We start from the raw sequence: 27,494 nt of genomic DNA, 5'->3' as shown, positions 1-27,494 counted from the left end.
ATTAGAAATACTGCATCACCCACAATACACAAGGACAGGATTAAAAACTGCGTAGATGGAGAAAACCAGTCTTACAGCTGTGTCTGCTGTACTGGCTAGGTGGGAAAACGGATGGCAGGAGTCCTCATAGCCATTGCCTCCATAAATTTCATTTCCAAAAGGAAGAAAGAGATTAATTGCAATCTAGCAATTCAGCTCAAATGTATCGTTTTCTGGGAATAAAACTAAAAAATAGTTAGTTATTCCACTATTATACTGGCTGTTTATCTCAAAATTTGTCAGCATTTCTGTGAAACAGAGGACAAAGGGAAATAATAAAATTGCAAAACAAGGTGCCTTCTCTGTGCTGAGCTTAGAAAACTATGGCTGTTTATAACAATGTGGATTTATCACTATTTAAAAATTTATATTGGAGGTCTAAGATGCTTAATTTATTTGTATTTCGGAGTTCCTCCCAAAGATAATTCTTATGGATATGTATTTCAGTCAGGAAAGTGAGTAACAATTTCTGCGATAGGTACTGATGCATTTGTCAAGATATTCTGAGACATTTCAAATTCAGTATCTTAAAAATACCACGTTTATGTCTTTCTTCGGTACATAAAAGTTAATTTAATGACACCACACTGCTAGGAGTGAAAATTAAAACCGTTTTTCTGGATATGTAAACATACAGAAGTGTATCGCAAGTGCTCTGTCGGTTCAGACGAAACCTTGACACCAGACAGAAAAGCCCTGGTAAACTGTAAAAGCGGATTACAGCCCCAGGAGCTTAGATGAACCTCCCCGACACAACAGCAGTGTTTTACACACGGCCATCTCCAGCCCTGGGCTAGGGGAGGGAGGCAAGCCAGCCACGTCATCTTTACTCTGAGTATAGGGTAAAGCTGTTAGCTGAGACAATAAAAGGAAAGGCCACAAGAACACGAAGCTCATGCACCCCTTAATGACAAGATCACTCTTCCCAGTTCCTTCTGCCAGAGGTAATGACTTTGTAAAGCAACAAACCACCACCACCTCCACCCCAAACCTCGCACATCACCAACTCCACACGGCCTGGCAGCAAGAACGTCAGCAGGAGGACATCTATAACCACCAGCTACGTGACTGCAGGAATGGCAAGCAGGGGAGAGAGTATTACTTATACCCGTCATGAGAACGTGCTTAAACGTCTTGCTCAAGTGTTTTAACATTTTAAAAAGGAGATTGACAAGCTGAAGGAGGATCAGAAAAGGAAAAGTCGTGGTCTATGGAAATCACTTTTGCAGACAGACAGTAAGAAGCACAGCCTAATTAAGTTGTTCTACAAAAAGTGGGCAGAGTTGACTTGATTACAGTGCCTACAATGGGAAGACTTCTGGCAGGATGCACACACACACAAAAAAAAAAACCCACTATATTAATAGTAAAATGTAAAGAAAAGCTAGAAACAAAGATTCTGAATCTATTTCTATTTTTAAATATGCATAATTTTTTTAAGGATTTTAACTGCTCCTAAATTGTTCAGAGAGCTGTCCTAAGACAATTGATTTTCCAGGAACCAGTTTCACCAAAAATGTCCCAGTAAAAGCTCTTAATTTAGACTGTTAAACTTCCAAGAAATATTGTGTAGTTCAACTGGGCCAAAGCCTCAGCCATGCCGATATAGAAGACCTTGTATCCTTCAATGTCCGTTCTCCATCAGGCAAACATGACAGCACTGAGGCCTACGGTCCTGATTTGGAGACCTGCCTCCCTCCAAGCTAATATTAAAAATAAATAAAAAATGGGTCTCAGACTATATGTAGATCTCCTATATAAGCCTCCTGCAGAACCAGACTCACAGCCCAAGCATATAATCATGGGCAAAGACCACTGAAAAGCACCCTCTGAAGCGTGAGGGAAAATAGAAGTAGATGCCGGCCAGCCAGGCCCCTAACACCACACGGGCGGGCGGCACGATGGGAACAGAAAGGAAACCGTGGCAAAATAACGCAGAAGGAAGGGAACCAAAAACATATGGGAGGTAGAAAAATACAGAAAGAAAAGTCTATGGAGATGCAGAGTAAGAAAGGAAATACATTAAAATCACACAGAATGAATACATTGGCCTATTCTATAAAACCAAAAGCAAGTCAAGTATGAAACAACACATTCCAAAAACTTTCCATAGGAAAAAAAGTATTGGCCAAAAGACACTTCAATGAAAACTCATTTGACTAATTTAACTCACAGTTATCAAGTAATTTATTCAATATGACAAAAATTGTAGGCAGTTTTTTAGGGATTGGTCCAAAATACCATGAGCTCAGAATTCTCCTAGCAGCCCTTGCAAATGACTTTTTACATGTTATTTTGTTGTACCTACAATTTTTTTTTCTAACCCACTTTAACACACAAGACAGATTATGTTGCCTTAAATAATAGGTTGCCACAGTATTTCCTTGATGCACACATATATATGTCTGATTCTATTTACATGTATGTATATATGGAAATATCTTAGAAGGAACTTTAAAGAAAAAAAAGTGACATTTGTGTCCTAAGCTTCTGTCTGAAAAGCCTTGAGGCAGTGCAGAATCTCTACAAATGCCCTGAAATCCCCTGGGCCAAGTAGAGGAAAAAGTTGTAGCCTCCTCAGCAAAGAACAGGAGGCACAGCATGCAGGCTGTTACTGGAGAGAATTGCTGGACTGTATTTTAAGGTACTTAGGAACAAACAAGCAAAAATGCAGAAATACCTTGCTCATTTTTCAGTTGTGAGGAGGTGAGTTCACAGACAGCAACGTATGCATTTGCAAACACCGCAAAGGCCTCTCTTCACCAGCACATGATTGAGTAACCTGAAAATCCAGCACATGCTGTACCTGTTCCTCCTTTGCTGAAGGTAAGGAGAAAAACAAAGGGACCGAAATCTGCCGTTGCCCTCTGAGATGACCACGATAAGGCAAAATACTCAGCATTAACACCGTGACTGCTGTCACTTCTGAAGATTTATGCTGGTCTGGCTGTGCTGGCGCAGCTGTGTGTGCTGCAGCTGTAGCACTGGGTTTCTCTCCTGGAGAGCAGCAATTCAGTCTCTGCATACAAGCCAGAGCCCTCGACCACAGCCACCCTGATGCAGACCTTGCTTGTCCTCATGAGAAAGTGCTGGTCCTGGATGTGAGAATGGCAGCTGCTATCTGCAGGCATCTGACTGCAGCAGGGCCTTCTCTTTCGCCTCCTTTTAAATTAGTCAATGGCAAGCATTGTGTGCTGTTGTACGGCAGCAATAGCTGCCAGAACTTTCCCAGAAGTCAAAATTTCAAGAATTGGAAGTACTGAATGCTTGCATCTCAGACGTTGTGTAGCCTGATTGTAAATAGATTTACAGGGTAAGGTCAGGCTGCATTCTGGGAGTGATTTTGCATTTCTTTTGTGAAAGGACTGAAAACAAAATCCTTCCCACAACACAGTAAGAAATACTTTAACAATTACACAGCGTGTGTGAAACTAGAAAATCTTATTTGATGTCAGTCTCCGTTACTTATAAAGCTAGGACTAAATCACTCCCCTCCCTTACAGACCTATCTTACACCTCTGGTTTTAGTTTTCTCCTCTGTGAAGCTTTCCATCTCCACGCATCCCTCAGCAGATCTAGGGAAGCCTCAAGTCCCACTCTCACTCACTTTAGCTGGTTTACCGCCTCTCTCTGCACTCTTCACGCAAACATTAATCAACAAAAGCATCTTGTAATGTTTCTTAAACCTCAGCTCTTAGGCTTTTCTTCTTTCCAGCCTCCTCCAGCAAGAGCCAGCCTGTGAAGCAGTGACTCTCAGTGTCACTATATAGATGGATGGATGTATGGAGAGAAAAAGCTAGCATGAAATTAATGCATCACACTACATCATACCGCCACTCGAGAGGATTTATCCGTGCCTTAACGACAGTATCTGTGAAATGCACCTCTCCAAACATGAACTCTGACGGAAAGCAATCTACGCTCAACAGCCAAGTCTTGGGCAAGCGGGGGAACATGAACAAAGCCCCTTCATTCCCCTGCTGAAGGTTAGTTGGAGCTGGGTGGATGGCTCTGACAATAGCAGGACGAATAATTATTTCAGCACCAGGAGCAAGGGTAGACCGGGTCCTCCTCTAGCCCCTGCTTCTACGCCGCCCCTTGGGTTATGTCACAGAGAGACAGGGAGGAAAACTGGCTGGGATGCAAGCTGCTCCAAGGAAAGAAAACTTCAAAAGAGCGGTGGCCTGGATAGGAGCTGCTCCAAGGAACGAAAATGTCCAAGGAGTGGTGGCCGCTCTCCATTCCTCCAGCTCCCACACAAGCTGTGCCGCATACCCGAGGCCAGCAGCATGGCACCAGGATGAAGCCAATAACCACTGAGACAGGTACTTCACCTGCCCACCACAAGACACAAGACCAGCTGAAAACCACTCTTCTTTCCCAAAACAACCCAAATCCCCCTGCCCTTAGCAATACCTAGAACCGCTCTGCGCTGTCACCAGGCATGCAGTGAGGCACGGCTGCAGGCACACACAGACCCATGTGTCTCCCCCAAAACGGGGAGCGATGCTGCAGCCCTTGGGAGCCCAGGGGCCGCCAGCTGAGCCCCCACCGAGCTCCTCCAGCCCTCCTCTTCCACCCCCCGGCAAATTTCGGCTGCCAGGGGCACTGCGGCGGGGACTTACCGGCTGCCGGCCGGCACGGGGGGCGGCCATGGCCCCAAAAGGAGGGGACGGAGAGAAGAAGGAGGGAAGGGGAGAGGGGAATGAAGGATGGCAACCCCCTGCCGGGGCTGGGGCCGAGGGCAGGCGGCGCCCAACGGGCGGAGCGGCGGCCGGGGGGCGGAGGGGGAGAGCGGGCGGCTCTATGGGGGAACCCGCCCCGCTCCCTCCCGGCCGGAGGAGGGGCTGGGGAAGCCGGGCTCCGCCGCGCCCTCGTGAGCAGCAGCAGCAGGAGGAGAAAGGAGAAAGGAGGAGGAGGAGGAGGAGGATGTGAGATGAGATGGCGGAGCCCGGCGAGCTGCGGCAGGAGGCGGTGGTGCGGTTCCTGCGGGAGCGGGGCGGGCGGGCGCGCAACGCCGAGCTGCTGGAGCATTTCGGCGGCTGGCTCAGCCCCGCCGAGCCCGGGCAGCGAGCCGCAGCCCGGCAGCGCTTCAAGGAGCTGGTCAACGCCGTGGCCACTGTCCGCCCGGAGCCCGGCACCGGGGCTAAGTACGTGCATCTCCGCCGCCGCTTCTGCGAGCCGCCCTCCCCCAGGGCACCACCACCACCACCACCACCAGCAGCAGCACCACCTCCTCCTGCTCCTGCTCCTGATCCAGCGAAGGGGGATGAAGAGGAGGAGGAGGAGGCTGCCCGCGGCTCCCCCGGGGGCCGCAGGAGCCTGCGGGGCGGCTCGCCCCAGCTGAAGCGCGGCGCCGGGCGCGGCCGCGACTCGGACAGCGGCTCGGTGGCCTCGTCGTCGGCCGAGGAGGAGGGCAGCGCGGCGGGGTCGGTGGCGCTGGACCCGCTGGAGCACGCCTGGATGCTGTCGGCCTCGGACGGGCGGTGGGAGAGCCTGGAGGGGCTGCTGAGCTGCGAGCCGGCGCTGTGCTGCAAGCGGGACTTCATCAGCGGCTTCACGGCGCTGCACTGGGCGGCCAAGCACGGGCGGCAGGAGCTGCTGGCCACCTTGGTCAACTTCGCCCAGAGGCACCGGCTGCCCGTGGACATCAACGCCCGCACCAGCGGCGGGCACACGGCGCTGCACATCGCCGCCATGCACGGCCACACCGAGGTGGTGAAGCTGCTGGTGGGCGCCTACGACGCCGACGTGGACATCCGCGACTACAGCGGGCGCAAGGCCGCGCAGTACCTGCAGCAGGGCACCTCCGGCGACATGCGGAGCCTGGTGGGGGCCCTGGACGACGAGGAGGAGGAGGAGGAGGAGGAAGGGGCCGCCGGCAACGGGAGCGGGCGCTGGAGGCTCTCCAAGGTGTTGCCGTCCAACCTGATGAGCTACCGGCTCTCCCACCACCACCACCACCACCATCATCACCACAGCGCCGGGGAGGAAGCCGAGGGCACCGACGGGGCGGCGGTGCCGGGCAAGGGCAAGGAGATGACCAGGAAAGCCTCCGGCAGCGGGAGGATGAAGCCGCGGCTTAACAAGATCCGCTTCAGGACTCAGATCATCCACAACACGCCCTCCTTCCGCGGGGACACCGAGGAGGAAGAGCAGGAGGAGAAATCCCTGAAAGCCTCGTTCAAGCTCAGGCCGAAGTCCAACGTCTTTGGATAGGGCCGGGGTGCAGGAGGTCGGGGAGGTGGGCGCACGGACCAGCGACCCCGGGGTGTAGCGTGGAAGGGGAGGCAGCTGCAGGCGGGGGCTCCTCCGGACTCTCGTGTGCTCTGGGGAGATGGGTCCCGAGCATCTTGCTTTAACCCTCGGTGCAGCAGGGCTCAGGTGGCTGCCAAGGAGGCAGCTGCCTCGACTGGGCCCTCAGCACTGAAACGAAGGGCAGTCGGGTGCGTTGAGAAACGCTGGGGTGTCTGAAAGCTGTGCTCCTTCCTCTCTGAAGGCAGACTTCTGGGTCAGAAACCCGTGTCCGTAAATCCTAGGATTAGCGAGTTGACCGGGGGAGAGGAAAATGCAAACGTTCTGCTCTTATATTATCAGCTGGTACTATAAACTCCTTACATCTTGCTGTGTAAGAACACCACCTCAGTAATACGCGAGTATATTTTAAGTTTCTTTTTAACAGCAATACCACCTGGCACAGCACAGACCTGGGTACCCGAAGTGAGACCGTGGATAAGTTTCCAGTCAGAATCCAAGTTTCAGTCCAGCAAAGACCTGAGCCTGTGTTAACTGTGTGCGCTGAGAATTGCCTGTTTTAACATTGTGAATATCAAAGGAAAAAAAAAAAAAACATTGCACTGCAAGCAGTGAACAAAGTTAACCATGTGCTGAGGTCTGTGCTGTCTGAGGTACTACTGAACTCGCTCATCACTGTAGTAATACTGATAGAAAATAACGCGAGTGAAGAGTCTTTTATATAGTTGGTGTCTTACGTTTTGTCTTAGGCAAAGCAGTTTTGTTTTAATCACTGTGAATTCTCAAGTGCCAGACCTAGCGCAGTTCCGTTTATTCAGTCTGGTCAAGTCTTGTTCATGTTTGTGTAACTGGCTGCATTTAAAATCAGAAAATTGTGCTGTATGTGTTACATGTGAAAGTCATTCTCTTTTAGAAAAGAGCACCGACACCATTGCATGCAATCTGCCTGAAACTGATGTGGTCCTGTAATGTAATAGGTACAGGTCCGTGTTTGATAGAAACTTATGTGCCAATCCCTTCAAATTACTTTGTGGAGAAACAGAAGGTAAGGAGAAAAAGGGGGAGAGGGGGTACAAGGTGAATAACCAGAACTCTGAAGCTTTATCCCTATTTATAATGCTCAGTAAAAGCCAAATAATGACATATTTTAGTTAAGTGGCAGCAATGGTGTTTGAGTTCTTTTAAACTTGTATTTCTAGAGAAGTAATAACTAAGGCTTTGAACATCGTGTCTGTCTGCTAAAGCTTTCTGAAACCTTGAATATTTTTTTCTCTGCTTTAAAGGTAGCAATTCCAGAGCAATCTAGGAGGCTTTCCTTAAGAGTGAGGTATTGAGCTGCCCCTGGATCCTGAATGCTGCTCCAGGTAGAAGTCACCCGTGCTTAGATGTTAAGGTACCGCCAATCTCAAGGCAACGCTTGTCAGAGCATGTTTCAGGTTGGCTTCCTCAGAATGTTTGTGCGTGTCTGTCAGGCAACGAATGGAAAGTCGGTAGACTTTGACTGGTTTCAGTCCAAATTTGAGACACTGATTAAGTGCGTGCCACAAGCACTAGAACACTTCACAGGGAAACTGCTGCTGGGAGTTGTGCACTTTCAAGGTAACAGCTGTCTGTAGCTGTTGCTGGTGGTTTACTTTATTTTAGAGACAGAGGAAGGGAGTGGTAGCAATTCATCAGTTTCAGACTTCCCATGCACATGGATTACCAGTATCTGCACTTTGTGTCAAAACCTAATAAATAACAGTATTTGATAGGCATGCAAGCAACACTTAACTGTTTCTAGGAAAAGTTACATGGAAGAAAAATTGAATCTGGAGAGGTGCTGGTCATTACTTTCATGCAAAAAGACTAAAAATTATGCAGAGGTTCAGCTTTAGTTTATAAATTATAGCTATAATAGAGATTTCATGTGCCTTCATTTTGGGTTGGTTGCTACAAATGCGCTGGATATAGTCAGTTTTGCAAAGCACTTTGTCTTTACATCTGTGGGACAGGACCAAAAATTTTTTCCCCGGCCCTTCCTGTTTAAACTGTCAATTCATACAACAATTGGGTGTCTGAAAGGGGAAAAAAATAACACGTATTATTCTTCAGAGCTAATTCTTCTGTAGCAGAGGAGAGAATTAAACACTTAAAATTTAAACTTCATTCACTACAGAAGATAAATAGCTTTTTAGCCTTCTGCAAAAAGGTTTTCAATTGGACACGAGTCCTCTTCAGCATGGCATTTTCTGGATTGTGCACATTCCATTCAACTACTTCCAAATCTTATTAAAGTAACTTTCTGCTTTTAGAGTTTATAATTCTTACACGTGAACGGTTGGGTCAAGTGTTTCTCTCTTCACATGCAAATAGCAAAGAATTGCACAGAATTACTGAGACTTAGCTAGCTGTTGTGGTTTGGGGAAACAAGTTGAGGACTTCCACGCCTTGGGATTTGGAATATGAAACCCTTTGGATTTTAAAAGACTAACTGGAATGTAGTTTTATCTTGCGTAATACAGTAGAACTTGGTAATTACTAAGAGAATTTGGCAAATGGTAAGAAGACACATCATTGTAACTCATCGCTTGAACTGTCAAAGTGAAACTCTTGGTCCACTCATATGGTCTTGTCAACTAGAGAGACCTCACTTTAATGGTCCAAAGGTTTTCGCAAGGTGGGGTGCAATGACACCAAGTCCAAGCCCTAAAAAAATGGTACCGTTGGCGTTAGAGATATTTTTGACAGATGGCTGTATAACCACTAGTGTATATTTGCGCTATGGGACTAAAGCACTTTGATTTCACATTATGACTTGTCACATTCCACACAGTTACTTTTTATAACATGAGCTAAAACTGAAGTTTTCATTTGGAGATAGGAAAGACTTGATGCCCTGTTTAAGAATATTTACAGTCTAAAGGTACTCTTTAGTCAAGTATTTTTGGATACACTGCCTAGAAAGATGTGAATTTGAAATAAAGTTGTATGGTACAGAAAACTGGAGCACTTACTGGTGTCTTTTTAATAGTACACTTGAGGTTCCTGAATGTGTTTGTTTACTTTCTGTGATAGTGTGTAAGGCAGCAAGGCTGTAATGTAAACAGTTGATATCTTTTATTGTATCTTAACGCTTGAAATATTTTAGAGGCCCGGAAGCCCGTCAGTTTTTATTAATACCGCTTTTTATGGGTGTCTTTCTCAATGGTTATGAGTTAAGGAGCTGTAAATTTTAGTTTTACCGAAATAAAAAGAGCCCATGAATTGTTCATGCTTGGATCTACTTTTGTACTTAGCTACGTACTTAGGGGCTGCTGGCGTGTTGGCTGGTAAAACTATGCCTTGTTTTGGATTTTCTGCTATCGTGAAGAGGTCTGATACTGGCTAACACTACAGAAAGAAAAAGATGGGAAAAAGATAGTGGAGTTGCTTGAAAGGCAGTAACGCTCCTCCTTAGCAGTCGCCCTCCGATAACTCATGTCAAAGTAAATGAAGACACAACAGGGTTTCTGCAGAGAAGTATGTCTAAATAAGGGCCTGGGAGAGTGGTGTTGCTTGACTTAAAATAGCACCCTGACCTTATTTCTGTGCAATTAAAAATCTCTGACTCTGAGAAGACTTAATACTAGTTTTTGTCAGTATGTAAAGGTCAATACCTGATTAAAAAAGGTTTAGGATTAAGGCTTTTTGTAATGTTTGAACTACAACCAGCAGCTTCTCTGTAGGGAAGTATGACGGCAGTACCACATGGATTTTGGTCTACCTAAATATCCTTTGAACTTGCTGCCTCACTTAAACATATTTTAAGGCTAGTGGGCCTCATGCTGCCAATAAATCCTTTGAGAGCCATCCAAATTTATGGTCAGACTGAAAAAAGACTCCACTGTTGCTGAGGATTACAGGTTGATGAGGATGCGAGCGGCTCCAAGCCAAGCAACCCCAGATCAGTGGTTTGGAGACGTGAGTGAGAGGAGGACGGAGGGGAGGTGTTCTCAGGAGCTCAGGGGAGAACGGGGGCATGCGGGAAGCAGCTGAGGTTATGGGGACAGAGCGAGGACGTGAGCTTTGCTGGTCGTGCAATGGCTTGAGGAGCTGGTCAGAAAGCTCTGTGATAAACATACATCCCTTCTGCTACACAGTAATGCTGGGAGAGACGACTCACTGAGAGCTCAAATGTAAATTAATGTCTCATGTGAAGTATTTTGGTTGGTCCTCTTACCCTTGTTTCCTAGCGTAGCTAGTACTGTTTGCAAGAAGTACAAACAACTCTTCTGTTGAGCGTAGCTACAGCTGTTGAGTCTCTGAACATCAGCTTGGTCCCACTTTAGATTTCTCACTGGGAGAGCAGCCCTTCGGTATTGCATTGTTATCTTCCTTTCCCATTGACTGGAAAGGAAGGGTAAGGGGACTGCAGTCCTGACTTACTGTGCCTATTTGGGCTGCATGAGCCTGAAGACATTAGAACAAACTTTGGAGACTTCATCCAGAAAAACGATGAGTTTGGTTATGCATTTTGGTGTTTAGTTGGTTGTTTTTTCCCTCAAGTTGAGGCGAAAAAAGTATATATTGCTATTTTTTTTATTCCCCTGAGTGTTAAGGGCAGGGAAGAAGTTGTAGATTAATATTAGGGTTTGGGAGAGCTGCTAGCTGTTCAATTTGGGTTAAATTATTAACAGTTTGGGGAGAGAACTGGAACATGACTTTGCATTTTCAGAGTTGTTCAGTGAAACATCTTATCTTCACGTTTTGCATCTGTTCCAGAATTTATCTTGTCTCACTCTTCAGTTTAGCCAAAATCAGTGCTGATGTGTCCTAATTATGCACGTTACTGGAAAAACTGAGCCAAGCTACCAGGTTTTGTTTGTTTTTAATACAACTTTTGTCTATTTTAACATAACTTTGTTTCATTAAAAGGCATTTTACGAACCTATGGTAGCAATGTCAAGCGGCAGCAGCACTAGTCAATGAAGTTGGGTCTCTGCGTGTATCCACATCAGTGCCAGTAAGTCATCAAGGCTGTTGCTGTCGGCCCAAAGCAGACAGCCTATAGCATGCTCACTCATTCCTGTTCATGAAAAGTAAGTTTGGAAACTTAAATGTCCCTAGCCACCAAAATAATTGAGTTGGCTGGGTTGTTTCTAGACCTAGCCTTACCTGTAGATGAAACACTGGGATTTTCCTCAGTAGTTTTCCCCTGGAGCTAGAGGCCTTTTGCTTTTGCTAGGTGTCTCTTGAGCTCCACTGCTTATTTCACTCTGTAGTTCCCCAGAGCACCTGAGAAATTGGTGGCAGAGTGGGCAGGAGTAGTGGATTCATTCCTCTTCTTGAAGCTGGAGGGGTGGGTGTTCTTGGGTGGAGGTTTTTTTGGGGTGGGTGATTATTTTTTTTGTGTGTGTGTGTGTGGTTGTGGTTGTTTTGTGGTTTTTGTTTTTTAATTTCTTTCAGGAAAGAGATGAAGGATATCAGCAGATTTGTTGGTGCACAGAGATCCCGTGAGACAGTTCATATTAAGGAGGTGCTGTCCATGTTGCTACTTTGATTGCAGAACAACAAAATGAGTTATGTAGGTTATAAAGATGTCTTCTGTTCACTGAACATAAATTTGTTTGAAATAAGAAAACCTCAAAATTCCAGAAAATAAGTTAGTGACACTTGAACAAATAACAGCATTTCTATTTTCTATTTCTTTGCCTTTTTACCTATCACATACCATCTTACCACAGGTACATCTTATAGAAATAACTGTGTTAACTTGGGAGCTTGTAATTAAAGGGTTGCAGCTAGGCCCTGCTGGTTCAGCTGCCTCCTACAGCAGCACCGTTAGCTACCATTCTCACACTTCTGCCTCTTGAAGCTTCCCCTTCATCGCAGATGGGCTGGGTGGAACAGTCTGCAGGCATCGCAGCTGCATGGCGTGGGTTGTGGCAGTGGCGAATCTCAAGGCTTCTGAAGCTGCTAGAAGTGCTTCCCTCGATGGGGATGGGAGCAGAGATGCTACGTCACATCATCTGCCTCTGACATTTGCACAGGTATTACACTTGTATGTGAACAAATGGCTGGAAATGGCTGTATTAGGTTTTCTTTTTTAACCTGGAATTATCTTACCTTCAAATTCTTACAGCCATCTCCCAGGATATCCACTGACAATAAAATTAGCCGTGATAAAACTAGTGTCTTTTATGGTGGGTCCTAAAATGGGAGTTCTGCTTAGCCAGAGGGCCCACCCCATCCTCCTGTGCAGACGAGTTCCTTTCAGTAGCTGTCTAGATGAATTCAGATTTGGGAAAGCTTTGCCTCAGCTCCTGTTAAAAATCACACAAAATAGAAGACTGTGACTTTAAAGATGACTAATCATTTTGAAAGTTCACTTCCCTACACACCCTTCAAACCGAACGCCTGAGGTAAAGAAGAAGGGGGGGAAAAAAAAAGTAACACGTCTCAAGCATGCCAGCACACACAGTGACTAAGCAGTACAGGGCAGCAGCTTCTTTTTTAATCCCTGAATGATTTTAGCGTTCCCCATTCCACAATAGCATTCTTCATTGAAACCTGTGCAAGGTTTCGATGCCACTGACCTCTATAGGAAGCACCCCTGGCTTTCATGGGTCAGTAATGATGAATTACCTGCTCAGAAAATAGTGCTGTTATGTTTTTTAAAGTATAGCACCTTCCCTTGGCTGAAACAAGTGGCAGGAAGACTTTGGAGATGGATTTGATTTTTATTTTTTTTCCCCCAGTGATCTTTTTAAAAAGGAATTGATACCATAAGGTATGGATTTGTTGACATCACCATGACTTATGGTCCTTTATGGCCTTGTGAACATCTCGCCTACTCCCTTGATTTGAGGTGGAGTGAAAAGACAAGGAAGTGATGTTAAGGGAGTGGAATCTGATCGGCTGGGAGCGGAGGAAATGTATTAGGCTGTCAAACTTCTGCTGATAACATTGCTACTGCTGGTTCTAGAGTGGTATTGCCAAATCACAATTGGTATCTCAAAATATCAGGTGCTGTCCAAACATGAGAAAAGATGCTGCTCCTGACCCTAGAATCTCTGCAGCCTACTCAAACAGGGATCAAATATGCAAAATAGATCATATATCTATATATACATTAAATAAATAAATAAATAAATAAATAAATAAGAAAAGAAAAGCCATACCACTTTTGGCTAGATGTTTTGCTGCTTTTCCCCTCGCGCCTTACTATGACTCTCCTGGGAGCCAGTCAGTCAACTCTTTTACAAATCTTTTAGCATATTTGGAATTAATGAAATTTCAAATAGCATGAAGGAGATATCAGTAGCCTAAATCTCCAAACTAACATGCTTAAAGCCTAATTTAAACGACGCAGCTGAATTTGGCTTAAACTGGTTTAATATGCTAATGAAGAAACTTAAGCCCAGCTTGGTCAAAGAACATATGTGAAAATCATCAGTGCATTTCCAGAGTATGACCACAAAACTGGTGAAAAGTGCTTCACTGACAGCTTGGATTTAGGTCCCAGGCTTGACACTTAGCTGCCCCAGTAGTGAGTGCTATGGAAAAATCTATTTTGTGTGTTCCTACACTAGTGCTTACAAAACAAGTCAGGGAAAAAAAAATATAGGTGTTGAAAACTTGACATCATGTTTCTTCTACAAAGGATGAGGAAAATAAAGGAGATGATGTTTGAATTTGCTCCTGTTTCCAAAATAGGAAAAGTAGTAGCAGTAAATGTTCTTTCATTCCCGTTTTTCCCTTCTGTAACGAGCTTCTAGAAAGCACACCCTGAAAGTTTCTCATTAACAGCGTGTATGTTCACATCTGATGGGTCTTTCATAAAAACTCACCATAATTGTTTGGGCCACCTGGCAGTTTTCCTTCTGCTTGGATAGATTTACCCATCCTTTTCATTTTTAGTTGTTCCTGTTGGCACTGTACCTCATGGCCAGCATGGAACTAGGATGGCATTAAAAGTGCTTCAAAATTACAGTGAAGAAAGGTGTACTGACAACTTTGAGAAAGGGGGGAGTGAATACCTGCGTTTCAGGCTAGTTAGGAGGTCCCAGGAGGCACTGAAGAGTTTCCACCCAGTGGTCTACCTGTACAAACAGAAACGTGGACACTGAGATAAGCTCATTGTTTTACACCCTCCTAGTATTTCTGATTTCATGAAGATCCCATAGTTGCTGTGAGATCGTCGCAAGGATCCCTTGACAAGCCAGAAGGGAAAAGGAAGAGATGCTGGGATAGAGCAGCACTGCGGTAAGAAAGGCTCAGGCACCTGTGTTCTGCCACCGCAAGTGCTGCAGGACAGAAGAAGCTTTTGGCCCAGTCTGATGATAGCGCGTTATGTTTTTCCTAATCTACTTTCTGTGTCTTCTCATACAGCAGCAGTCATGGCCACAGGGTAGGGATGTTGGATGTTTTGATTTTTGCTTTACTTACACTCACTCACTATTGAAATTTGGTCCAATTTTGTGGCATCATTTTAACCAAGGATCTCACTAACCTTGCTGCTTTTTGATTTGGGGAACATGAGAAGAAAAGTGCCAACTGTTCTGGGATCCTCAGGTTCCTACGTTTTATCATAACATCAGTGTTACCCAGCATCAGTGATACCCGGCATCTCCAGATTCTCCACAGGCACTACAGAATTGCTTTCACTTCACACGTAAGAATGTGAAACACTGCAGTAAAATGTATCCCACCAAATGTCATAAGCCTGAGGAAACGAGAGGCACGCAAGCGTGCAGGTTGTCTCAGTTAACACAGGAAGGGTGTGAACAAGTAGGAAACGTTAACTTGTTCTGTACTTAGAAAAGAAGTAAGCTGTTCTACCAAATTCTCGGTAAATATTCAATCCTAGAATCTCAAATATGGAATTCACATGGGATTCAAATGTTTGCTAATTTTAGACTTTTTGAGTAACATCTTTAAATAGTCGCAGTTTCTTCACTCCCATGAATAACTTTGCATTTGCTACAGTCGTCTCCTGCCTTCCCCCCCTCCACCCTGTGGCTTACGATGACAATTTGGCAATTCATGAATGAGTGGGTGACATTAAATGTCACCGTTCATCCTAGCCAGTATTGATGTAAAAGGTCTATTTGTGTTTGCTGGCTAAATCCTGCCTCTAACAGAAGGGATTTATTAGTTCTGTTGTTAGAATAATTGTTTCTTTAATGACACAGTGATGATATATCTGATTGTGCACAGAAGCAGAAAAGACAGCTGATGGAATTACAGTGCAAATTACAAATTACAGTTTCACAGGGAGATAATAGTAAATTTTAGGGTTTTTTTTTCTGGCTGAAAATTGCCCTGTATTACACTAATTTGTATACTTTGCTGCTAGTTCACATCCAGAGCTATGATTAATTAGAATTTCCTTATGATTAACCTTAGCCACACTTTCTTTGTGTCAAGTGCAGGAATACATTTGCTGTTGGCACGCATTTGCTAACTCGTATTTTATTAGCAGCAACATTACCAACTTGATTGGGTAGGATCTGCACAACTAGTACAGTTATCAAGAAGTTAAATGCCTCGATCAGATACTCTTTTTAATCATTTTATAGTCAAAGGAGGAAATAGGGACTTTTGAGGATAAGTTGTTTTTACCCAACATAAATTTTTAAGGTAATTACTCAGTAGAGCACCAGAGTTCTCCATCATTTGCATCATTTACACACCACAAACTACGTTGTTTCAAATTGTGACGTAGCAGATCAGCTCCTAGCCCACAAATTAAAGAATAGCTTTAAGAAAGTACTCAGTATTCAATCCATTTCTTGCATTATGTTCTGATAACTGCAAATTGAGCCAGATGAATTTATGAGCACTGTACCCCTGTGTGAGTAACCCACAGACTGCTGCAGATCACCCCATGCCTCCAGGCTTAAGAACTGCCATCAAAGATTTGAAAGTACCTTACTTGATGTGGAAATATGAAAATACAAAGGAAGTTTGATGTTTTGGGACCCCAGCCATCAGAAAGGCTCTAAAGGAGAAGACAGCACCTGTAGGTGGTTTTATGTGAAGTTTTTGGCTGATGCTGTGGTTTGATGCACCTGTGTAGGCCCAGGTGGGGCCTACAATGGGAAAGACACCAATTGCCCTTGTCCTATCCCCACCCTACCCCCAAATGCATGCTCCAACAGCCTCTGATACAGGATCATCTGCTTGGTGAGGCTCTTTAGCCCGCCAGCCCCATTGGGAGCCAAGCCTCCACTGCAAATAAAAAATAATTTGAAATAAATTCAGGTCAAAGCTAGGACTTCGGTGCTTGGGCAGTTTAGCTCCACCTCAGGGCCTAGAGCAGCCAGGCAGGGATGGTATCAAAGCACCTTTTGGCTTGGATGGTGGGATATGAATAGATACCAAAAGCCACAAAGGGCACAGGTTTCTTATTTGTTCTCTCCAAAATGTATTGTGAAGACCACATGTGAAGATATGGAGTCTTTTATCTCGGGGGGGGGGGGGGGGGGGGGGACAGGGCAGTGGGTTCTGCATGGCCAAACAGAAGTCATTCTCTGTTTCTATTTCTGCAGCCATTCTCATCAGGTCTCTTTTCAAATCTGTTCAACTTCCCTCTTCTAGGAACCCTACAGATTTGATCCTTCACCTCATTTTGGGGTATAATTTGGTCAGTGGGAAACGACAGCAAGAAAGGAACACTGACCAAAAAACAAAAGATGACTGAGCAGAAATCTGACTCCTCCACAGTTTTTAGTCCAAGTGTTATGTCAAGCTCCGGTTCTCCCAAGAGGGATTGTTAAAGAATGGGAACCTGAAGCTCTGAATCCGTGGAGCTCCCCTCCACACGTGAGATTTAAAAGAAACAATGCGCAGAAAGAAAGCAGTGAAAATGGGAGTTGAGCTAACCACCTCTTCCTTAGCAAACGTCTGTGGTTTCGACAGAAAAAAAAATATGAAACCAGAAGTGGTCTGAGGTGTAAGAGCACAATAAAAGAACTAAGTACAGGTATTCAAAAAGCTCCCTTTTAAATTGTTTGGAAAGACTCTTGCACAACTGGCTCCTGCTTTACCGGAATATGAATAACAACAATAATCTTCAGGCAGAGCTCCTTATCCTGCCAAGGTTTCTACATTGTCATATTCCCTAAATGCTGGTTTGAATTTAAGAGTTTGATTATTTTTTTTAATCACTATGGAAAGCATTCAATTCTTGAGCAATTTTATATGTGTCACAGTTTATCTGTAGTTCTTTTCATTCATTCTTTTCTAATTAATTTGGTATTTAAAAAGGATCAGAGCTACAGTGCTTCTCAAGAAGACTGTTGTCTGCAATTAAATAGTTTATATTAAAATTTTCCAAGGAAAACATGGGGATTTCCTCATACTATTTATTGAAAGGTATGCAGCTAAATCTCCATTACTGTCATAGAAGTCCCAAATTCGTCATTTCTACAGAATCTAGATTTACACATTTGCCGTTTTAAGCTGTTCTCTGTGCAAGTTTTGCTTAGACTCCAGAAAATTCCTTCCCACACAAAGACCTCAGAGCCTCAGTTACACCATGGCAAAGCAGCAGCAAGTGTTCAGCTGGAAGATACAAGCTGTGTTACTAGAAAAAAAAAAAACACTTTTTTTTTTCTTTTTCAGAAAAAAATTGCAATGTGCCAGCAGTAACCTTTACTGACATGGTGACCTCTGAATGAGATTTTCAACTATTTTCATATTATTTATCTTTTTGAGCTTCTGTGGAAGGGACAAAGTTTGTATTTGGGGCTGGTTTGATGACATGATGAGAAGCAACGACAGTGTTTCTCTTCCACGTGAGAACTGGCTCACCAGTTTTCGTCCGAGAGCCGGAGATGGTTCAAGGGCAGGGACAAAGCCACGTGGCTGAGGCCACCAAGTGCTTCCAGCACAGCACTCAGCAAACTGCAGCTCACCAAAGAGTGACCTGATGAAAATACGATTGTGTTTCTGAACATGGAAGTGAACGGCTTGGTCTCTTAAGTGTGCTCAGAGAGCAATAAGCACAAGCAGGTCCGCCAAATCAGAACAAAGTGGAAGGAAGACATCCTAACCCCTTAAATATGCCTGCTTTTAAATGACAACGGAGCCCTGCTAGCCCAAACCTGCTGTGCCAGCAGCCCAGTTTTGCTGAATACTAGTCTCCTACTGCTCAGTGTGATTGCCACCAGAAAGACTGCTGTGCTTAAAGCCTTGCTCTAAATTTTTGTTTATTTGCTTTGACTGATGCCAAAATACTTTTTTTTTTTTTTTTAATCCACAGAGGACATAGTCTATCTGGAGAGCAAGCAAACACCACGCTGCAGTCATATGCCCTTCCAAATAATGACGCACTGCCAAAACACTCAGGTTGGAAAGTTTTTACTGAATTACGCATGGGGCTGAGGCTTTGCTCTTACTGCTTCATTTATTCCACACACACACCTTCATGGTCACACCTCCCTTAATTCTAGTATAAAGGTGGAATTCTTCTACAGGGGAATTCTTCTTTCCAGAAATAACCATTTCCACATTAGGATGGGTAACCCACTACATGGTAGTAGAGTTCATGTGCAGATAAGGTTTTAGAGCTGAGATATCCTGCCCTTAAGAGTAGGAATCGCACTCATATTTTTGGCAGAAATTTCCTCCTCTGTATTAGCAGAAGTAAATAGCTGTTTGTCAGCAGCCTTGTGGAGCTGGCAAATTCAGCTTTCAGGAAGATCACTTACCTACAAAGCAGAAGTAGGCTGAAGCGTGGATCGAAAATCAAACACAAAGTGGTCCTGAAATTTGGGATGAAGTTAAAAGGTGAGAATCAGAGCTGCACCCAGGCTGCAATACCATCACAGTGACACAGTGACATGGCATCCTACCAGAAGAGTCCAGAGCACTGGCTCGAGATCCCCAGTCCCTCTGCTGCAGGTGCTCCACGTGCTGGCCCAGAGGGATGTTCCTGCTCTCTGGAGTTTGCCCTGAATCAAGGCTGCATCTCAGGAACCACTGACAGACAGAAAGGGGATATCAAGAACAAACAAACAAACAAACTTTTATGGTTATTCCCTAAATCCATAGATATGGGAGCACTCAATGGGGTATATTGTCATTAAGGATTTCTCCTCACTTTAGTACCCATATGGAGGTCACTCCCTCAGCAGATTGAAGTCGTTTCAGAACAAAAGGTTTTGATATCTTTCCTCTGGCTTAAGACGCCTCCATCTGTGCACGGTGTAGGCTGGGAGCCCCAGGCGGATTCATTTGCTCTCAGAGTCCTGCCAGCAAACTAGGGCTGGGGCCCCCTGGGTCTTTCACTGGAGGAGATGGCCAGAAGGCCCTGCAAGTGCTGTCTCCTTATGGCTATTTGCATCCTCCTCCTGTCCTTTCTCCTCTTGTTCCTGCCTGGAAAGCAACTTACAGATGAGGGAATTACTGCTCAGAGAGAATTCTGTTACTAGCACAAGAAGCTTCAGTAATACCATAACATTTTGTGAATTGAGACTGGGTTTTGTTTAGTCAGAAAACAATAAATAAATAAAATGCTTTTTGAAAAAAAATTACTTGAGCCAGTTCCACTTTTTTTTTCAAAATGAAATACATTTCTTTTCAGCTTTCTGTTTCAATGTTTCCATGAAGTTTACTTTCTAGTAATTTCAATGTGAATAAAAATGCTCAAAGCAGAAAAATGATGCATTTGAGATCAAACCAAGTATTTATCCTCAAATTATTTTTCTCAAACCTTTTGATTTCACAGATTTCAATAGTTTCTGTTTCAATGCAAATCAAAATCTTTTTTCTTTTTCTTTCATCTTTTTCTGAACTATCTACAATTCAAGATATCTATTATCTTTGCTATCCTATTTCCAGGTAACGTGAATAACCAATGCCTGGTTTCAGAGAAGACTTTTCATTACCGGTAATTTAACACAGAGATTCTTAACTTTCTGATTAAAGAAATGGAAATACTTGTGATCCTTCATCTCAATCATGAGCTGAATGCCAGCAGGCAGAAGATACTGCTTATGATGAGCTGTAAAGAAAGCATGGTTCCAGCATGTTCTATAAAGCTGAGCCAGAAAATAAAAGGACATGAGTGGAGATGAAGCCTCTGTAGAAATGCATTCATTTCAGAGCTGGCTTCAAAGCATTTTCACTCTCAGTTGAGGAGTGCTGAGAGTTTGTTGTCCACAAATCCTCAGGAGCCAAACTTCAGACATTCAGAGCCATGGCATTCCATGTGGATTTGGTGTTTTGCTTATTTCAATGTTTTCCATTAACTCAGTTGATGTCACCATTAAAGTCTGACTCTCTAGGGCAAATCCCTGTAGCTGTTCAAAAAAAATCTGGTCACTGGGGGCAGCACTGATATTTTCCTCATGTGGGTTCCCTTCTCTTTTCACGTTCATCCCCATGAATGGGGAAGGTAATAGTTAAAAAAAATAAATAAATCAGTTTTCCAATGCCCTGTACACCTAAATATCTAATGTGAAAGAGTACAAGGGGTTGTTATCTGAAAGAATTTTACATCTGGAAGTGATTTCGAAAGCCAGCACATATGCCACAGACTTAAAAAGAAGCTAAACAAAGCAGACAGATGGTCAGCCACCAAATTAGATGCAATCAGAATGTGGAAAGATAATTTCTCACATTCCCTCTCCCCAGCTTCTCACGTAGATACTGGACTTGGCAAGCTGTCGCTTCTCTCCTGTGAGCGCTTACAGTAGAGCTGGGAGCTCTGAGTGCTGCCAGGCCCAGCAGAAGTGGCAGATTTCCACAGGCCAAGTCTCTCAGACACATTTTCTGAGGTGCTGGGTGCTCCGGCCCTGCGTGGCTGCTTACATTCCCCTCCTGTGCCCGCGGCTTCACGGTGCAGTAACATCTCGCAGCTACACAATGTGAAGTGCTGACTTAGGCTTTGACACTCAGTCCAGTTCTCACGGCTAATCTGTTGTATCAACAGTTTTTTTTTTTTATAGGTTTATTTTCCAGTGGGACTGGGATCGTGTGGCCCGGGCTGATCCCCGTGACCTCTGGCCTGGGATCTGGCGTGCACAAAGCCGGATTATGGCACCACGTTTTCCCCTGCATGTGTACACGTTAAGGCTGAGTGCCTTTGAGTAACAGACGTGCTGTTCTCATTTGTCGTTTGGCTTCCCCTGAAGGTTTTAGAGCACACAAACTAATCCCAGCAGCACAGAGGAGGGAATGTAGCACCTGAGGCAGGACGTAAAAGCCTCCCCCTGCATTTCCCCTCTCCTTTTTCCTCATTTTCATTTCTCCCTGCTGTCCTAGATGACTGCATAACTTCACCCAAGCCAGAGGCTTAGCAGACCCCATGCTGGTGCTCTTAACGAAGGTGGATCAGGGAAAAACAGTGTCAGGCCAAGCAAGTTGGCAACAGCAAAGGGAAAGAAGAGGGCAGGTGCTTTTGACAACACCACTCCCCTAAACAGATTGCGCTGTGCTGTCTAACCACACCTTTAGCTATGCCTCCACCACCCACGTTAGCTTCTAAGATCACCGTGTAAGAAACAGCAGAGGCTGTCCCAATACTATGAGGCTGTGAGAAACCTTAAGGCAGCATTGAACTCTGGACATTTGAAAGGTGAAACACAAGTTGGGGATCATTTTTCTGTGCTCGTCCCCCTGCTGGGACCCATGCCACTAGTGGAGGAACCACGTTAATGTGTACCTAGGGTGTTTTGCCATGGGGCAGGACACAAAACTTCAGTGCAGTGTAGCTGCTGAGGACACCGCTTCCCCCTGCCAGTGTCTCCCTCAGACAGGAGCCCAACACCGCCCCTGTTGCTGTGGTTAACTCAGGTCAGAAGCAGTCTGTCTCAAAGGGAAGGATTTTGTCCTGCTGTGTTTTGACACTTCACTATTTCATTTCCTTCTGGGTGACATTTAAGCTGGCAGGGATTTCTTCATTTCCACAGCAAGACAAGCACCCGTACTGCAGATCTACAGCCACATGCTACAAGGCAGCATCTTGAGAGATTATTTACAGCCCATTTCCACAAATTCTCCACAAATGAGCTGTAGGATCTGGCAGCAACTTTCCCCAAAGTTTCCCATTAAGGGTTAGTTAATATTTTGCTCCCGTTTTAGTGATCTTTTCCAAGATCCCTGTCTTCTCCCCTGCAAAACTGCCCTGAGAGACTCAGGTGTTTTCCTCTTTGGTTACAGCAGTGCCAATCCCCTAAGGTGTCTTAGGGGACACCTTTTGATGCCAGGTGAACATAACACCTCACAGCCATGAAATGACAAAAGCAATGAGCACAGATGTTAGAGGGTGTTTGCCTCAGTGTAGAGTAAACACCACCAAAACAGCCCCTTGTCTGGTTAGACATGGCTTTGGGCTCCTCGCAGCTCCTTCCATCTCCCAGAAATGATGAGATGGAGCCCCTGGTAGACAGCAGGAGCTATCAAATTGTTAAATTGTCAAGTTGGTTTTTGAAGCTATCAAGACAGCATTAGGAAAGCTTATCAAAACCGCTTCCTACTTGGAACATGGCACAGGGTTCGATTTACTTGAGAATTGTCCTCCCCAAGAGACTGCATGCTCTGTGAAACCTCCTCCAGATAAAAATAGATTGAAAAGATAGGAAATGTTTGTAGTGGTCCCAGTCATCGGGATGCAAGCCAGGAAAAAAAACAGATTGTCCCCTGTCTACTATTAACATAATTAAGGAGAAGTTTGACTCTGATCAGCTTGGGTTATCTCCCAGTCTGGCAGACTTCGTAGCTAGATTTTCTTTTCTTGGGGGATCTCATTGCAGGTTGGCTGGGACATTTCAATTCCATGCCAAGAACACAACTACTGGCACCAGCACTTCTGTCAGAGTAGCAGCCATAGGTTTATGGACCTTAACTGCACTATCCGACCACTTTGAGTAGTCAAGACCTAAGTCTTAGAGGCAGGCTTGATGCCACTGCCACATTTTCTTGTCCTGCTAGCAAACGCTGGTGGCGTGTTGGTCTCAACTTTCGCTTTCCCCCCATCCTATACTGACTGCAAAATTCAATGACGGAAGTCAGATATTTAGTTGCCCTATCTAAGGATTTGTTATCAGCCATCTAGCCAAATCAATCTATTATTTTTGTCAAACCAGAAATTAAAAAAAAAAAAAAAAAAAAAAAAAAAAAAAAAAAGGTGGGGGAAGGGGGCAAGTAACAGCTACCAACAGGTACCAAACACCTCTGCTAAATCTCCTCAGATTTGCACAAGAAGCTTACTGTATTTTGAGCTGCATAAAGAACATCAGTGCATGGGCACAAACCAGTCCCCACAGGCCTACTTGCCACTCTTTTACTCATCCACTCCCAGAGCTTTATGTAGGCAAATCCTGGTGCTCACAAAAGCGTCTGTCTTGGCCAACTCCATGTTTGCAAAACATGCTGGCTTCATCACAAGAAGGGCACCTGGGAAGGGCTACCACCAGATTTGCCAGCTTTGTGTCAACACAGGAAGGCCGCAGAAAAGGCTTTTACTACATTATCTTGCACAGGCAAGTTCACCCAGCAAACATGACAGGGAAGATTGATCACCCCTTTAAACAATTCCCCTTGCTAAAGCCAGTACACAAGCAGCGTCAAGGGGCCTTGCCACCTGAGCTTCACATTCACAAATACTTTAACTTAGGTCTGGGGCTGGCCCTTTACTCCTACAGCTGGGGTGAGATGAGGAAAACACAACAGAAAGTTGCAGGCTTTTGAAAGGGAGAAGCTCAAAGTCTGCTGTGTGGGGGCACTTTTTAAATAGCTTGATTAAATAATTTGATTTGGTCCAGCTTCAGCTGCCACTTTTCCTCCTAGACCCTTCTCTACTGCAACCCATCTGAGCAGGCCGCATCTGGGCCAGCAGAGCTGGGCAGGGGGAAGGACGCAGTGTGGCTCCATGCGAGGAGCTAAATGAAGCCTTTCCTCCCCAGAGAGGGTCTGAGATCTGCTCCAGGGAGAACAAAAAGGGAATTTTAGCTGAAACAGCTACCAAAGGATGGAACTCAGTGTGTGACTGGGCACCTTTCACCTATTTGGCTGCCTGGCTGCTGGTGACAGGTCCGTGGCACAAACCCAGAACTAACTCAGAGCTGCTCCAAGGAGCTTGTTGGTTGGTGAAAAGACAACAGAGTCTGGAAGCTGGGAGGTTTGCAGATAGGTTGCTGGCCTCAAAAACACATATGGGAACCACTCACCTTGCTATCAAACAGGAGGGAGAAAGTGCTTACCTTCATCCCTCCCCTTTGGCACACAGCAGTGAAAAACCACCCAAGCAGCTGCAGAAGTTTTAGTACAAAGAAATGTAAAAGCTTGCTGCTTTCTACAGAGAAGACTGTCTGCTGGGACTCCGGCTGCCTGACTCCAAGGAAAAGGTGTGTGGTTACTGCTGACACTGATTGCTCAGTTGCTTACAGCCGAGAAGAGGCGGTTGCCATCCCACAAAGGGAAAGCTGAAATCTCAATGCTGTCAATAAGAAATTAGAGGAAGGAATTATTTTACCACACAAGTCGAGTGGTAAAATGGGAAGGAAATTACCAACTTCAGCACTGAAGCTGAATCCCAGCTTTATTGCTGAAACTAAGCAGAGCGGCATGCGGGCGTTTCTAGCCAGGGACTGAGTCACTTCAGGAGTCACAGTTCTGCTGGTACATGCCCATAGCAAACAGCCAAGGCCTGATGGTGGCTGCCAGCCCACGTATCAAACAGTAGAGGAGGACTTGATCCAGTTGTGTCATACTGAGAGTGCTAGCTAATTAAAAATGGAAACTTAACCCCAGATCTGCAGTGATAACATCAGACAAGGGGATTGTTGGCATTAGATTGTTTCTCTCTCAGCATCCCATCCCTTCCAGATGGGAATTATTTGTACTTGGATATGTGCTAAGTCTTTAATTAGAGTGCTCAGAGATTTATAGTTGAAAAGATGTACACAAGGCAAAAATAGTAACAATTATTATTCCTATGGTGATCTTTTCCACTACCAGCTGTTTAAAAATATGTATAATATGCTAAGTATGAGGCCTTATTGCTTCCTTTGTTTAACTCTGTATTATTATTTTTTTTTCCACAGTATATATCTTTTCATTTCTTTTGCTTTATCTCCTCATCATGAGCTAGACTCTATTGGACTAAACGATACACAGAAAAGACAAGATGGCCATTGCCCCAGTCCTTTACAGTTTGATGGCAGCATAAAAGATAAGAGAGAGTGATTAAAGGGCTGAGACAAAGCTAGGCAGTGCAATTGGCAGCAGTGTCATTAGCCTACTGTGACTGCTGCTGGTGGCATGGCAAAGAGGGATTTTAAGGAAGAAGAGCTGTGGGGAGGATCAGGAGGGTGCTTTGATGATGCCTGTGGGTAATGGCTTTCTAGGAGAGCAGGGAAGAGTCTCAGCCCTTCTCTTCGTGGTGCTTCGTGGCACAGCCCAGGGCCAGCCAGGCAGGGGCTACAGCCTTGTTAGTCACATTTGTTCCTGCTACAGAGGATCACATTTGCAGTGCAGAAGAGACACAGCTTATGAAATGCTGTTTAGTAGCCCTTTACACATCACACAGAACAAACTCATAGAAACTGAGAGGTATCTTAAAAACCTTTCTGTTTCTGCTGCTCCTCAACCTTTTCTTTTTTTTTTTTGTCAAAGGAAGCTTGTGTGTACAGCAGTTCCACAAAAAATTTGCATTTACAACCACAAAGAAAGGGCTGAAAACTGAAGGCTTGTTTCTTATTGTTATTTTTTTTGTTATTGTCGTTGTTTGTTCATAAGTGCAAGTAGCTGCATTGTACAATTTTTAAAAGTATTGTGTTGCAGTCATTCCCTGGATCACCTTCTCATGCTTTGTGGAGCAGATCACAGACTGGAGAGCACTGATGTTACCCATTCCCATGCCTGGAAGTGGGGTCATCTGTACTTAAATTAGTTTAAGATGTTACCCAGCCGAGGGCCTGCTCCCACCTACAGTGACAGAGCAAGAAGATGGCAGGGAGTGGGACGATGATGAGCTCAGGCGAGCTCTGCTCAGCCGAACCACAGCTGATGGCTAACCACCTCCACAAGCAACCAGCATGGCAACAGGCTAGGATGGAAGCATTCGCAGAAGAGACAGGACTTTCACATGTGAAAGTGTTTGTGCACTGATCATTCAAACAATTTCCCCCTCGCGGTAGTTTTCTGTTCCATGTAATTGTGCAGCAGGGAACGACGTATCGGGTTATTTTTATTAGGAAGAATGGGATTCAGGTTACGAAAGTCAGGAGGTGCTACACTCAGACTCAGTCACAACCAATGCAAAAGGAAATGTAATGAAACATGTCAGAGACTTCATGTGTTTTCTTAGAAGATTGAAGCATTTTTGGCCATATTTTCTGGGAGACAAATATGGTGAGTTATTGCCACCTCTTCATTTTGAGCATTTTTACATTGCATATGTCCTGAATTGTACACACTAATTCCTTCTAAAGAACATTATATTCTTTCCATAATGCATCCTGTGACTCAGACGCAGAAAATCTGTCGCTAAAGCCTGTTGTCTATATAACCTGCCAGTATACTGGAAATGAGTACCACCGAGAAGTAGAACAAACATCCTTAAAGGGGAAGAATATCCCTCCTTTCTTAAGAATGGAAAGCTTAATAATGAGCAAACATTGTTTAACAGGCTTTGCTTATTCATAAGAAAAGACGAAAAAGACATCCAGGAGAGCTGCAACCAGCACAAAGGATTGCAGCTCCTTGAAGGTCAGACTGACATACTGGTGGTTTGCTTAGGCACAAGACAAAGGCTTGTGGAGTGGATCTATTGTCAGGAACTCCCACAACATATCAAATACCACTCGTTCAGTAGTGTTACTAAACAGACACAATAAGAAAATATTATTTCTCGCTTTTTAAGACACTTGTACCTTTTAGAGATTCCAGCACAGACAAAATCCACCATTTGCAGTGAAGGTGAAGGCTTCTGAAGAGAAGTAAGAGATCTCTTCCCCTTTACTGGAGAGCACAGCTGATGGTTGTCTACCGGCACGTACAGTTACGATGCCATTATCAAGGACATTTTAATCTCTGGCTTTTAATTCCTTTTAAATAACTGTGTTTGCTTTGGTTGTTACTGGTGGAAGAAGCACTCGGGAATTTTTCGGTCAGATGAGAACCAAAACCAAACCCTACATTATATACATGGTAAAGATCAAACAACTTAGAATAACATACTAAACATTTTGTTCGCTTGGGTGTAACGTCATCTCCAGGCATGTTTC

General features: G+C 44.6%; 2 protein-coding genes across 12 annotated transcripts in view; one reads left to right on the top strand and one right to left on the bottom strand.

Moving 5' to 3' along the window:
• The window catches only part of SEPTIN10 (septin 10), a 28,538-nt gene extending 23,734 nt beyond the window's left edge, over positions 1–4,804 (bottom strand). For 8 of the 11 annotated variants that reach the window (XR_014692334.1, XM_084517026.1, XM_084517025.1 and 5 more), the window contains exon 1: positions 4,665–4,804. Coding sequence is in view for 8 of the 11 variants with exons in the window: in XM_084517026.1 (XP_084373152.1) it covers positions 4,665–4,694 (30 nt within the window). In the remaining 3 variants the exon portion in view is untranslated. Of the gene's footprint in view, positions 1–2,719; positions 3,370–4,664 lie in introns of those variants that run through there. The other 3 variants (XM_084517030.1, XM_084517023.1, XM_084517024.1) reach the window with 3 other exon arrangements.
• Positions 4,805–4,891: 87 nt separating this feature from the next.
• Positions 4,892–9,545, top strand: SOWAHC (sosondowah ankyrin repeat domain family member C). The gene has a single exon (XM_084517127.1). The coding sequence runs from the start codon at positions 4,981–4,983 to the stop codon at positions 6,256–6,258; it is 1,278 nt and encodes a 425-aa protein (XP_084373253.1). The 5' UTR covers positions 4,892–4,980; the 3' UTR covers positions 6,259–9,545.
• Positions 9,546–27,494: the final 17,949 nt, after the last annotated feature.

This window comes from Aythya ferina (genome assembly GCF_964211825.1).
Source record: "Aythya ferina genome assembly, chromosome: 1".
NCBI lineage: Eukaryota > Metazoa > Chordata > Aves > Anseriformes > Anatidae > Aythya > Aythya ferina.
The sequence above is the reverse complement of the archived record's forward strand: the minus strand, read 5'-3'. Positions and strand labels throughout refer to the sequence as shown.